This window comes from Rhopalosiphum maidis, chromosome 3 (assembly GCF_003676215.2).
Source record: "Rhopalosiphum maidis isolate BTI-1 chromosome 3, ASM367621v3, whole genome shotgun sequence".
NCBI classification, from domain to species: domain Eukaryota; kingdom Metazoa; phylum Arthropoda; class Insecta; order Hemiptera; family Aphididae; genus Rhopalosiphum; species Rhopalosiphum maidis.
In genome coordinates, this window is record NC_040879.1 from 14,317,736 (window position 1) to 14,333,203 (window position 15,468).

The following is a 15,468-nucleotide window of genomic DNA, read 5'->3' on the forward strand; positions in this document are numbered from 1 at the left end:
TAAAAAGTCAATTTATTAAAAATCGTTATAAAATATAGTATATTAATATTAGTCAAAATAATAAAATTAAAAATGTGTATAATATAAATATAAATAAAAAAATAATATTGAAAAAAAAAGTTAAATAATAATGTTAAAATCGGCATGTATAATATAATATGGAATTTTAAAATTTAAAATTTGTCATTTCTTTCTTTTGGTGCTGGTTACATAAACTGAATAGTTTATTATTTTCACATGAATTGGATTTTTACTTTTTATGTAGCCTATTACCACATTCGTCTAATTGTACTGCACGCAAAACTGTTCAAAAACTCGGATTCGTTGTTCCAACTAGTTTATTAAATGAATTATTCCACCCTTCACTGAAATTATTTGTTCCATGAGATTTAGACAATATTTGCGATCTTACATTCCAAATAAGAAGAGGATATCGTGCATTGTTATTATTATAACCACTAACATAAGTTCTATCGAAGTATGAAATAAGAGGTAGTAACTCTTGAGATAATGTTGCATACATATTATTACTAATTTCGACCAAAATATCGTCAATGGGTAAAAACGCCAATGAAGTAATCATTTTGCACTCTTTGGAAATCCGTTCATTTTCTTTATACAATTTTGCTAGTCCAAGTTGCTGAATTTGTAGCCATGCAGACTGACATAAATGAAAAAAAACAACCTTGAATCTGGACCCCGTTAAAAACTCGGTTTATCACTTTTATTACGCCTAATTCAAAACCTATAATAATTCGTAAATATACTAGAACATTTAAATGTGCCATCCATGAACCATAATATTAGATGATGATAAAAAAGACAGACCTTCATTTGTAGCAAAAATTAAGATTCTATGCCCATTTCCGTTGTCATAAATTAGAAAATCAGCTGCCTCGCCACCCATTGTAGTTTTCCATTTATCTGGTAATGAAAAAATAAGATTTTCGGGCTCGTCAGGAGCATAGATACGTCGTGCATGTCTTATCGTTCGTCGTAAAACATCAGAGTTCCTCAACTTAGAACAAACTGTACCTATAATACAACATCAATACATAAAAATATGTATAAATATTTTATAATATATAAAAATATGTAAAAATATTTTACTATAAAATAAATAATTTCATTATTTACTACATTAGTTTATATTTACTTACTGTTACATCCATGTGCGATTGATAAAAGAATTTTATTTGTACTTTCTTTGTTACTAATTGCGCACAGCTTCATGTCAGTTTTCGCATTGTTAACGGCACAGAATGTTGTGTCATCCAATGGTTTTGGATGGTGGTTATGTGATATTAACTTAGTAAATAATATGTTATACTAAAAAAATAAATATATATTTAAGTTAAATTTTTATTATAAAATATTATATCATTCATAATAGGTATTATGGAAAATAAGCCTTTTGGCGAATATTTTAATTAGGCTTTTAAAAACTACATATTATAGTAAAAATATAAGTATCGTAATAATATAGATAATTCACTATCTAAATCGAATATCTTGTTATAATCGTCGGACGATCTACTCGTATGTAATTATCTTGAAATACAATCGTAATTTATGACTTTCCTTAGCTGGTGTTATCAGTTATTATATATATTCTTTTATTTAGATTTAAAAAGCTTAACAAAAATGTTCACAAAAAGACTTATTTTGTATAGTATGTAAGTAGTAAGTATTTATAATATTTGTGAAATATATTTATTTATTTATTTATTTATTTATTACAATATACGGGTTGTCCCTATAACATTAAAGTACAGTACAGTTTAGAATAATAGTAGAAGATTGAAAACAAAATAATATGTAAATAACAGAATTACAATTATAATAAGACAGTTATACAATTAACGCTTATATTAAACTTAAGAGTTTATTAACAGCGTTTAAGAAAACATTAGAATAAATTATCATCAAAAGAGGGGTCCTCATTGGCAAGTGACATAATTCGTCTTAAAGGCTCATTTTTCAGATAATTAGTGTTGGCGGTAGGAATATGGAAGGTCACATGAGAACGAGATACATGTGAAAGGACTTTGAAGTTAATTTTGGAAAGCAAGCAAGGGGAATCAATATGGTTAGTAATAAGACCACGAATAAATTTTAAATTTAAAGTTCTTCTTCGTTCAGCAAGAGTAGGTAGGCCAAGTACGTTAGCGATATTGGTATAATCATGAGCTAAATGGGGAATGCCTAACACAAAACAACAAAATCTCAAAAATCTAAATTGAACACGTTCGAGTTGATTAATATCAGAAACAGTGTAAGGATCCCAGACAACCGACCCGTACTCTAAAATAGACGTACTAAAGCGCAATATAGTGATTTTAACGATTTTGACATTTTAAAATCTTTAGATAGACGCATAATGAACCCTAAAACTTTAAATGCTCTACTAGTAATCATCGCAATATGAGGTCTTGGACTAAATATATGTTCTCAATATATTATATTGTTGAAAAAAATATAATATTTTTGACAATAACAAATATACTATAGTTATTAAAACATATACAATTAAGAAATAACATTTGTATAGTAGGTACTTATTGGTTCTATACGATTTGTAGAAATTTTTCCTATACACGTAGTGATAGAATATTTCCAACGTATATCGTTTACATTTTCTCTCAATATTGTGTACTCAAAACCATCTTCAAAAAGTTTTGGTCTTAATTTAGTAGACTTTGTTGTTGCCATCGTGACGATGTGACAGTCGTCGTCTTAGTGAAATTCAGTTCAACGATTAACACAAACGATAATTTGATTAACTCCGATATCGCGCTTGGGAAATATATGTATATTTAGAATGTACGAGATACTTAGATTTACCAAAAAATATTTAAACTTAATAACATTTTTAATAAAATTGTATAATATAATATATACTTATGTAATACTTTATATACATAATAGTACAAAGTGTCCACGTTTCGCACTTTTATTGTTCGACCGTACTAAGTGCTAGAACCGTACGTTTTTTACTTGGATATTTTTCCGGGCGGAATTTACTATGGACCAATGGTTCCCAATTGGTGGTCAGCGGAGCCCTGAGGGTCCGCGTGTTAATGTTAAGGGTCCATGGTTATGTAGTACTGAAGTGATATTTTTATTTTATTTTAGTGGAATTATTAAATACGTAGTAGTCAAAGTAAATAATCACAAATAAGGAGTCCCCCGTCCAATTTAAGTTTTAGCTAGGAGTCCGAGGCTTAATGCTTCTTGGAATATTGTTTTTACCTGTTCATTTCGAGCAGAATTTACAGAAAATTCAGTTATTTATATTCTGTATACAGTAGAACGTCGATTATCCGTCCCCCGATTAACCGTCTTTCTCGGTTAACCGTCAGGTTACACTTGCATAAATTACTTACGCGTTGCAGTAAAATCTTATCGCCTAGTGTATGAGTAAGTAGGTTATAAATAATAATACATATATATAATCCGAAACTTTCCGGCAATATCTATTAGATACGCGATAGGTACATATGAATATACGGGTGAGATAAAAACAATTAATTGCGATAGTGATTGGCATTTTGTTTTTGAAAAGTCAGTTAGTTATATATAACACGTGTGTTCGTTCGCTTGACTGTTTGCGTTTTTAGTCTTTTTGTATGCAAATATTTTAAGTATGTCATAATTCCTAAAAAAAGTAACAAATAATATGTATGTATGTTAAAAAAAAATGTTGTTGCTCGCTTAACCGTCTTTTCGATTATGCGTCAAAGCTCTGGTTCCGAGACTGACAGCAAAGTTAATCGAGGTTATATATATACTCTTATAAATCGTTATGCCAAGCAGTATGTAGCTATAATATTATCATCATTGTCGGCGAGTTTGATTGTTTTGAAAAACCATTTAACACTAGTATTTTGGTCGAAAAACTAGGTGTCAGTGAATTAGGAACAAACCGCCATCTATATTAAAAATAAATGTAATATGTCGATTTTACCATTGGTAAAACTTCCCTTTTTTCAGGCAAAAAAAGTATCGGTAGAATTTACATATTATAAATCCAACCCTAAAATTGACTATAAGTCGAGGGAATTTACGGTTATAATATTATGACATTAGCGCCAATAAAGGTGCAAAAATAATTTATAATTTACGCCAAAATTAATAGAACACAAGTGGCAATCCAATATTATATAGCTGTAATTATACTCAATATATGACATACGCGCAAAGATATAAAAAAAAAAAATATTATTTTCACCAATACTAATATTTTATGTATTTTATTATATACGTAAAATCTTATTTTATTTTATCTTAGTTCATATCTTCTTTAAGATTTGAAAATTTAATACAAGGTTTTTTAAAAGTTTTCCAACCTATATAAATACGAAAAAAAAATGCTAACGGAAACCCAAATTAATTTTTTATCATTTCAAGTTTAAATGTTTATGACTTTATGACATTTGGTATTCACTCATAAAATAATAAATTGTTATATAAGAATTTTTTTCGAGTGTATAGAAAACATACTCCAAGTTGTGGAAACTTCGAACGTTAAACTATACACGAGGATGTGCGTCCAAATGGACTCCGGATTTAAACATAAAAATTGTTTTGTACTATCCGCCCACTAATACAAAAGGTAAATTATTTATTGTAAGTTAAAAGAGGAATTTGGCATTATAAGTAGGGTTACTTAAATTAAATTAGGTTGTTACTTTTCACATCGTATTCTTGTGTAGTTTGAAATCATGAGTGGGACTAAGAAGTTTTAACGAGTAAACGAGTATACAATAACAATATTATGTTCTAATAATATACTTTTCAGAATGTTTAATAACAGTATATTATGCAGTAGAACTCGTAAAAGGTAAAACTTGTTAACAAAGTTCTCCAGTGTTAATAACCAAAAACGTCAATATTTGATTTTGCGTACCTATCTATAATTGATCAGTTACGGTCGTCATCAATCTAATTTAAACTTTTAGTTCTACTACATGAATGTTTTAATGTTTAGTTACGAAAAAAAAGGCACATAAGTGGGTTTGAATTTCGATCACTAGATTAAAAAACGAAGATGCCGAACCAAGCTTTAGGGTTTTTTTTATTTATGATGGATGATTCTCAAAAAGATATTAAATTCCAAAATCCTAATATCTAATTTAAAATATAATTTCCTTATTTTTTTTTAAATAAGGAATTTTTCTTTGGGCATTTATAATTTAATTTTCACAAAAAAAAAAACTTTACCTAGTCTAAAATATTGTTCTATTTATATTAATTGTATTAACGCAAGACAAAAACAAGTTGAAGGTATGATACGAATAGACGAATATTGACATCTATACCAGCGCCCAGCGGTATTCTGTATGGTACTTACTATAATCATATTCGTCGTATTTCTTATCGACCGATTTAGTGTTTTTCACAACACAAAAAAAAAACATACACTTATAAGAAAAAAAGAGCTGAAGATGCAAAATATGTAAATTAAAAATGATTGCTTTAAACTTCTAGTATGCAGATAATAGTTATTAAAAAATATTGCGTAAAAGCGGCTTTATCTATTTTAAGTTACCCATATTATATGATAATATTCTATTATAATATGGATAATATGGTGTAAATTATAGTATTTTTCGATCATTTTTTGAAACTCAACATAATACTTTAAATCGTATAATTTTTCAAACCAGCATTATACACCTCAACATTAAAAATATTAATTTTTAGGTTTATTATAACAACATTTACTGCAGTAGGTATATATTACATATTATTTAGATTCTAAGGTTCCGCGTATTGAGGCACTGAGGTATAGCAAACATAAAATATAGTACCTACGTTAGAAACTTGAATATTAATTTTGTTTTTTTGAGTTTAAAAATAAGAACTTTTATTTTATTATTAAATAATACCTGTGGTAATTCCGTTGTATGTCCTATAGATAGATTGCCATACGCTTATCCGAGATGCTGACGCGCGGGGTAGATGTTACTACCTATGTTAGTTTAGTTGCTCGGTCGACTACAGACGCGACACGTTCGGACGTTCTGCTCAAATTCTTTGTATTATAATTGATTTTGTATATTTTATTAGTGAATGTTTTTATCATAAAATGATATAGAAAAATAGCATAATTTTATATAAAAATCTTTTCTTGTTACTTGTTAGCTACACCTTTTACAAATCTAGATCGTCTTAACCTAGACTTCATACCTATGTTTACAATCTTTTCTACACAATTAAGAAACGCAGATTATAGATGTTATATGCAATACATTGAATACGTACGAAGAGGCCAATAGTATTCAGCAATAGAAACAGAAAAAAAATTTAAGATGTTACAATACTACATAATCAGTTATTGATCGATGCTTAGAATCGGCAATTGTAGGTAGGTACTACAATATAAAAAAACTGAATACAATGATAAACAAATTCAGTTGAGTGAGTAGAATTATATTGATCTACACTTCAAATATTTTAAAGCACCTACAATAAACTTTTTTTTTTTGAGTATTTGTAATTATTTGTATTCTATTATTCTGTTCATTAGTTCAATCAGTTGTTGAACATATTTCTACAATGATTTGTGTTCTTTTAACAAACACTACAGTCTACAATATAGTTATTTTTACATTTAACAATCATGTCCGACCCTGGGTTTATTAAATTAAGATAATGAAAAAATAATACCTAGTAATTATTATTTTTTTAAATTTTTTTTGTTTAAATGATGTAAAAAAATGTTTCATGAAAAGTGATTCAAAGCTTATGCTTATATAGTTAAATTATAATCTTTATGGTATCTGAATTTGATTTGATGTAATACAAATTTACTTCAACACAATCATGATCCTTATTTACTTAAGTAAAGCCACAAAGGAAAAGTGAACAAATATTTTTGGAATAAAAAAGTAAAAGTAATCACAATCTTAATAAATTTGGATATGAAGAAAGCAAAGAAGTAAATTTGAAGTATGGTTATTATGCACATTATTTTATCATAATGTATTACAGTATTACACATTTATCTCAAGATAAAACAATAAAAAAAAAAATATGGTTTTACTTTCAATTTATTATTAAATTATATTATATTTATTACAATTTAAATTGACTTGTCAAAATAAGTTACCTTCACATTTTTTTTATTTATAAATAAAATCAATTCTTCTGTAATATAAACTATTATTCTTATAGCACTAAACAGTATAAAATAGTAAAATAAACCGAAACGGTCATATACTTGAACATTAATAATTCAAATCATTGACACAGCATAAACATAGGGCTACTTATAAATGTTGAGAAAATATTCATGATTTATAAAATTGCTATGACATAACCTTGGTATACTATACATACCTACATTTCATTGTTTTATGTGATAGATCATAAGTATAAATAATATATTATTAATTTGAATATAATACCGTTTTGTAATATTTATTTTTTTACATAACATACTATACATATATTGCACGTTCAAACGTTATACGATATTAGTGAAAAACATAAATCACATATTCTTTATATATAAACATTGTATAAATTCTGATATAAGTCTATTAATTTAATCTATATGTACATCCAAGTATGTGATTTAATAATTTTTTTATTATCAATAGGTAGTATTTATATGAATTGGTCATGTTTTGACTAACAATTTCATGTTATTATATTAAATTATATATAAATATTTTATATCATTACAATATATATAAACATATTATATCTGTATGTTAGTATAACTAATTTTGGATAAACTTTATTTGAATAAGAAGTATACATTCCTAGTTCCTATCAACATTAATATTATAAGATAAATTTATAACAACAGAAGTCAATGATTTTACTAATTAATTTGGATACATATAAACTGTTATGTAAAAATAAATGTATAATAAACAATAAGTTACAATGTATAAACAGTTTGAATAGTAAATTAGGTGGTTTAGGCAATAGACAGTGTTAAATTTATCTATCTAATCAGTATAACTCTGTGACTAGTTGGGTCCAAAAAATCGTTTAAATTGTTTGGATAATTCACTTTTGGTATGAAAATGAATATGTTCTGAATATGTAATAGTTAAAAACTAATGGTTTTTGCATAAATCGATGTTCAAAATAAAAATAAATATTAAGATTTTAATAATATAGGTCAGCTAGTATAACCATACTATACCTTTAATTTATTCGTTTATTATAAAATAGATAGAACCTATATGTTTATTGTGTTGTCATTGTTTTATAATATTTTGTGAATTTGAAAAAGTATGATAAATAAGTAATAAACAATATTTAAAATAATATATATGCAATATAATGTTTAAAAATAATAACAAATCAACAATATTTTAAGTGACTTAAAATGTAAAACATTCAAATATATTTAGATATACATGTAAGAATTAACATTTTTATATTTAATTGGTAGCGGAATTTTAACTACAGAGCAGGAGATTTTAAAATTGGTCATCGAACATGAAAACCTTGAGTCCATTATGGAATGATGGAGAATCAAGGAAGTTTCATTGCCTTGAGTTTCAAACGAATTTGAAACCTAAAAAATAGTATTTAATGATAATTTTATTAGAATTTTTTAAAATATTAGTTTAGGTGTTATTATACAAACTTTATTCCATCCAAATTCCGTTTGTAGACCAGTATCGATATTATCACATAAACCTATGATTTTATTTGTTCTACTGTGAACAGTGGCGCGTAACGTATAACTGATAAGTTGTCTGTTATCTCTATAATACCTGCAAAACATTAATTTTTTTATGTGATTTAAAGAAAATATTTTAAATGTAAGTAATCAGTACCATGCACTAAATGAAATTTTAGGTCGAAGCGTTTTCATCACGATTTCATTTAATCCATAATCTTTAAAAATAATTTTTTGATCTATTGTTCGTAAATACTGAAAATCTATTACAAAACAACTTGTATATCCATCAAAATCTGGATCGGATAAAACATAACGATTTTCCTGTGGTATTTGTTGAATACACGACATGTCAACAAAGTTAAACATATCAAAATCGCCAGGCATAGACCATAATGTATTAGTAATATTTCCCCAATGGTTCAATCCGTCTATATTTAAGAAAATAATCATCATAAAATTGTATAAATTATTTTAAATTCTTATTAGAAACAGCTATATACCTGGTATACAATTTATTTACTACTTACCCTGCCCACAGTGGTTTTTCACCAAATTTCTGTTGAATGGATCATATTTGATTATCACATAAAACACGTACCACGGTAAATCCAGTTTTCTAATGTAATTTGAATTGATTTGTGAGAAACTATAGTACCCTCGGCCATCATTCATAAATTTGTTTTCTCGAGCAGCTTTTTCTTGAAATGCGTATTTATCTATAAGTTCTTTCCATCGTTTACACACAAGTCTGCAATCGAAAAGTGTGTCTGCGTCTACAAATGTAAATGTGTTTACAATTACTTCATTCGGTAGTAATTCAAAAAGTTGGTGATGATTTTTTAACGCTTCCATTATTAAAAATGTAATATCAAATAATATTTTTATAATGTAAACGATACTGATATAAAAAGAATTTGAATTTATTCCAACGAAACGAGTACACAAAACACGAGGTATTAAATAAAAAACTATTAATGACTCTCAGAAGCCTGCAGACTGCAATACTGAACTGTTGAATAATGAACTTATCATGATTCAATAAATACCTAGTCATGCTATAACTGTATGAACTATCCCGAAGCCTCAAAGTGATAAGCAGGGTTTTGTTTAGCCCTGTCTTGGAAGAAATGGTAAAATGCATCGATTATTTCATGGGGGATATTATAGTATCAACCAGGGGTTCCATAATAGATGCACGGGTGTTGGTGCAATGTTTAAAAACAAATAATAATTGTGCTCAATATTTTATAATTTTTATTCTATTCTATACTTGATAAAGACTCGTCAATATCAAAACAGTTTATTCAGATATTGACAGAATTAGCCACTAATTAACCTTTTTTATTGTTGAGTTTGTATAATTTTACTTAGGAAGTGTTTTTAAGTTTATTTAAATATATATTTAAATGTATAAAATATTAGTACAAGTTTTTTCAATTAATATCCACATTTAGTGAACTTCAAAGTAAAAATTCAAATACGTAAAGTCATGGGATCTTAGGCGAGGACAGAAGATCTCAAACTAATGTCTATAATTTCGTGATTTGCACATCATCATTAGTTGTAAATCGTTTATCGTCCAAATCTAAAGAATCGAATACAATTTTCACGATATTAAAAAACTCATTGTTGCTGATAGAAAATTCAATAAATTTATTGTTCACTTAAATTCATTGGATCAGTCATGAACCACTGAATCATTCAAAGGGCGCTTCAAATTTTAAGTGATCGTTTATGGGCCTGGAATTAACGGTCTAAATACAGTATTTTCACCGATAATTTACGAATTACCGTGATTCTTATTTTTTGGAAACACTGCTTAACCTCAAATCTCGGTGAAAGTGATAACGACACATCTAGTCTATGCCCTGCTTTAACAGCATTTATCATTACGCCATTACGGCAAACGCTATTTGGCTAGACGTATTGTTTCTTCGTGTCTTTTTTTTTTGTTCAAACTAACAATAGTTTTCATATTTCTAAATCCCTTTCCGTGAAAGACAATTAAGTTTATTAATATATATATATATCGTTATTACTGTTGACATTCCGAAATGAAGTCCATCTACGGCGTACTATTATTGCTATGTATCAGTTTCGGTAAGTACCTTTTTACCACATCCCACAAATGACGGCAGTGATGTCAGTCAGTTTAACATAGGTTAAAATCATAACCTGTTGTCGAATCCAGTGCCAGGGATTATACCAACCTCATTATTATTATTTTTTCATATTTTTTTTTAGCACTAATTATTTATGTTCTCTACTATGATCATAAACTTGATTACATAAGTCCATACATATTAAGCATCAACTAAAAGAGCGCAGACAAAACTATCAAATGTGATACTTACCTATGACTCATTCATATCATTAAATTACCTATCACTATTTTCAGTTATAGGAGATGCTTAATATTGTGTAGCACTTAATTATATGACTTGTATATGGCTTTTTTTATGATATATACAGCAGTATCTACTAGATATAATATAATATATGTAGGTATCAGTCTATGTATTTTAAGTCTTAATAAGCACTAACTTAGATACATAGGCGCAAATGGGGAGGGGTGCGCCTATGCTTAGATACCTCACGTACCTACTTATTATATCTTATTTGGCGTTTAAAATTTTAACAATTTTGGGAGGCTTAGAGCTCTAAAACCTCAGAGCTTAAGCCCACTAAAAAAAATAAATAAACAAAAAAACCACCCCAATCTCAAAAATTTGATGATACTTTAGGTTTTTAACTGATGAACAATAAAAACGTACAAACTACCAGCTCTGTCTTACACATTTAGTACCTATATTAAATGTTAGAGAAAAATAGATATTTTACACTCATACATAATTGTTTGACATTTTAATATTAATAGATTATTTTATTACAATTTTGTATTATTGAACAACACTGTTACTCTATACCTACTATATAAACTAATAATTAAGTAATAAAAGTTTAATCAGGCATTGTTACACATTTCTTATAAATAAATACAAAATTATGATAAACTAGGTATACATAAATAATAATATATGTCGTGAAGTAAACATATTTTAGTTAAAACTTCTATAATATTCTTCAACTATTATTGCACAGTCATTGCACAATTACCTAGTTGTTAATTTTATCATGAAAAGTAATAATAATTTAATTTTAGTGTGTTTATAATAATTAACAGTAAAATAAATGTAAAATGTTTTCAAATGTCCTAGTTGCTGTGTGTCTGATGACAAAAATGATTACATTTAAATATTTTAAAATTGTACGTTTTGTTCAATACTTTTTATTTTGTATATACTATGAAATGTCAATACATATTCAATGCTTAAAAAAATCTTTTCATCCTTATTTATTTAAATTTTACAGGCTGAGCCTAATAATACAATAAGATACTTTATAAAAAGTTCGATTATTAAACAATATATAATAATAAATTTGAGAAAAATTAAATGATTAATTGTATTCTATAATATACAAATATACAGGAATTTATGATATGAATCCCAAGCAAATTTATTAAATTTGAATTTGAAAGGTGATATCCTTATCCATATCTCATAATTGGCTTGTCTTTTTATATAATTAATATAATACTTTGCATTCTATTAAGGAATATTGAAGAATGCAAGAGAGTAAAAAGAATATTTTGGAACTTTTAAGTAAATTAGGTATAAGAAAAATCAATAAATAGAAAATTAGAAACAAAAATATTTTAATTTTAAACATTAATAACAAAGAGCAGTTTTAATTTGTATTGATGTGTTTTGTAGTACATTTTAAACAGTGACATAACTCATATAAATGTATTAGGTTTTAAACATAATAAATATATTATGTAAATATAATTTTGTAATTTAATTTCCTAAAATAAAACTAGTTACAGCTATTTATCATAACATTTTATGTTTATATTATTTTGATTATAATACAATTATTAACAACACAAAATTAATTCTGCAGAATGTAAATTTACTATTTGTTAGTAAAAAAGATCTAAACTAAAAACTAAATGCAACTTTTAATGGTTTTTATTTATAAAAACTGTGATATCTTGTTGTCTAGTTTTAACGGTGTAACTGTGCAAGAACATAGTCTTTAGTATATTATTTTAAATATCAAAGTAATAAAATATAAACATATTTATAATAATTATACTACAGTTTTTTGAAAGTATTAAAAATCTAAAGTTTATAATGTATTTTGTTATATATTATGATTTTATTTCTAATAGGAGAGAGCGTGAATCAACAGGTGTCTTATAATTACCAGATTTAACTAGTTATTCTAAAATTAATAACGCATTAAGAAGACAAAAAAAAAAAATTAAAGATAATAAAGCATAAATACATATAAATAAATTTTATTGAAGTATATATTTCATCAATAATACTTAATATTTAGTAATTATTATAACTCCCTATTTCCAACACAAGCTATAGATTTAAGGAATTAGGTAAATTTAATTTGTAATCAAGAATATTTTTATCAAATTTAAAGGTTTAATTTTTAATTTTTTGTATTTTACATGTTATTGTAACTTGCTTTAAATTAAAATTTCAAAAAATCCACTAGAGAATATGTCTAATATTTTTACCTTTAAGGTGATGGTAGGTAAAATGACTGTATTATTAAAACCAACAATACAATATATATTCTGATGAATTAAAATTGTCTGTATTATAAATACAATGAACACCTATTCTTAGTTATTAACTGTTGCATAATCTAATTAATAACAAATATTGAATTTTATTTTTAGCTTATTCTCAAAGAACACCAGTTATAGCACATATTACACAAAAACTTGTAAAAGATATTGGCGGAACAGCAGAAATGGCGTGTACAACCCTATATAGCAAGGATTTCAATGTTTTGTGGGTTAAAGTTAACAAAGAAAGTTTAGCTGAATCTATTACATTCTCATCTGGAAACAAACTTATTGTCAATGATCCAAGATTGTCATTGAGACAGGACATGAATAGCAATCGATACTTATTACAAGTAACTAGAGATATAATTATACAATTAAAAAAAAAAAAAACTATAAGCCTCATGGGCCTATTTAATAACAATTAAATATGGAAATAATGTATATTTTCAGATTAATGATATTCAGGAAACTGATGCCAGTGTCTATCGCTGCGATGTGGTAATTGGAATGAACAACATAATATCCGCTTATACCGAGTTAATAGTGCGTAGACAACCATTTATTTATGATAACTCGACAAGATCATTTGTTGTAAAAGAAGGTCAACTAGTGCAACTTGAATGTTATGCTGGTGGGTATCCTAGTCCAAGAATTTCCTGGAGGCGAGCTAACAATGCAATTTTATTGATAGGTGCATCAATGTATAGGTACTAAAAATAATAGAAAATACAATATAAACAAATCAAACATTAATTTAAACATAATTTATATACAAATAATAACATAAATTAAGCATACATTTCATCTTCTAGAGGTAACATTTTGAAAATGCCTGCTATAACAAAAGAAGATCGTGGAACCTATTACTGTATCGCTGAAAATGGTGTTGGAAAAGGTGCCAGACGTAGAATTTCCATAGAGGTAGAATTTGCACCAATAATCACTGTTCTTTATACTAGTTTGGGACAAGTTTTACATGCTAACTTAGATCTTGTATGCCATATTGAGGCGTATCCTCAACCAACTATTGCTTGGTTATATAATGGAGTAGAATTATACAATAATCAACATTACAGGTAAACTCATTAATCTTGATTATTTTTATTGTCGAAGTGAAATTTAATGCGATTTTTGTAAAAACATTTAGTATATCACATTATACTACTTCAGACGAAATATCAGATACTACTTTACAAATTATCACAATTGATAACCATCAATATGGTGATTATACCTGCAGAGCATCAAATATATTAGGAACTACCGAAATGACAATTACTGTTTATGGTAAATATTATTTAAATAACCATATTATACAGAAAATAAATTGCTTTTCAATTTTATTAGCTTAAGATTTATACTAGGCAATATGAAAAGATTTTAAGTACAATTTTTAATTTCTGTTCATTTCATAATTTAACATTAAGACAATTTAATTTTTTGACAATTAACATATTAAAATAATTTTTGTATTATAGAAGCACTATTACCAGAATGCCCTCCTGTCTGTGATTAAACATCATCATTCTCAATTCTCCAAGCAAGCTGCTGTTTGATTATAGTTATAGGTGTTGAATATTTTATTCATATACATTTAAATTTTATATTTTTTTATTCAAAAACAATGTATCAATGATAGAATAATAAAATTGATAAATGTTGTATTTCTGTACCTATTGATTTTACAATGATATTTTTTTTGTTGTCTGTAAAAACATGACAAAATAACATTACGGAAATTAACAGTCTATATTTCTAAAGGTATTATGTTTATAATTCCTATAATTTAGTTCTATATCAATAAAACGGGAGGTTGAACTAATTTTTACGAATAACATGTTGCAAACATCATGAAACAATTTATTATCATAATATTATTGCGCACAAATTATAAAAATAAATTTAATAATACTACTGTGTAAAAAATTACTAAAGGTGACAAATAAGTAATAAACAATATTTAAAATAATATTTTTTACAATGTAATATATGATATGTTTAAAAATAATAAGAAATCAACAATACTTTAGTTCTATGTACTTTTTAAGTAATTTAAAATGTAAAACATTAAAATATATTTAGATATGGAATTTTCAGAATTTCATTAATACACAGATGAGATACATTTAACTGCACTGCCCATTTTCAATGATGTTCT

At 26.3% G+C, this 15,468-nt stretch overlaps 2 protein-coding genes across 2 annotated transcripts; one reads left to right on the forward strand and one right to left on the reverse strand.

The window, feature by feature from the left end:
- Window positions 1-775: 775 nt before the first annotated feature.
- LOC113559765 lies at window positions 776-9,505 on the reverse strand. The gene is made up of 5 exons (XM_026965515.1): window positions 9,181-9,505; window positions 8,808-9,081; window positions 8,615-8,744; window positions 1,161-1,329; window positions 776-1,035 (listed from the first exon to the last, which is right to left on the reverse strand). Exons 1-5 carry the CDS (start codon window positions 9,503-9,505, stop codon window positions 776-778), a joined length of 1,158 nt encoding a protein of 385 aa, XP_026821316.1.
- A 1,202-nt stretch (window positions 9,506-10,707) lies between these two features.
- LOC113559766 (lachesin-like) lies at window positions 10,708-14,879 on the forward strand. Its single transcript, XM_026965516.1, has 6 exons — window positions 10,708-10,753; window positions 13,419-13,660; window positions 13,761-14,017; window positions 14,123-14,386; window positions 14,458-14,597; window positions 14,789-14,879. Exons 1-6 carry the CDS (start codon window positions 10,708-10,710, stop codon window positions 14,824-14,826), a joined length of 987 nt encoding a protein of 328 aa, XP_026821317.1. The 3' UTR covers window positions 14,827-14,879.
- Window positions 14,880-15,468: the final 589 nt, after the last annotated feature.

Coding starts and splice junctions, on each gene's coding strand:
- LOC113559765 (XM_026965515.1), bottom strand. CDS start 9,505: ATGGAAGCGTTAAAAAATCATCACCAACTTTTTGAATTACTACCGAAT. Junction 1,330..8,614: donor CGGAATTTGGATGGAATAAA/GTTTGTATAATA, acceptor TTATTTTTTTAG/TATAACATATTATTTACTAA. Junction 1,036..1,160: donor AATCGCACATGGATGTAACA/GTAAGTAAATAT, acceptor GTTGTATTATAG/GTACAGTTTGTTCTAAGTTG.
- LOC113559766 (XM_026965516.1), top strand. CDS start 10,708: ATGAAGTCCATCTACGGCGTACTATTATTGCTATGTATCAGTTTCG. Junction 10,754..13,418: donor ATTGCTATGTATCAGTTTCG/GTAAGTACCTTT, acceptor TTTTATTTTTAG/CTTATTCTCAAAGAACACCA. Junction 14,387..14,457: donor TACAATAATCAACATTACAG/GTAAACTCATTA, acceptor AAAAACATTTAG/TATATCACATTATACTACTT.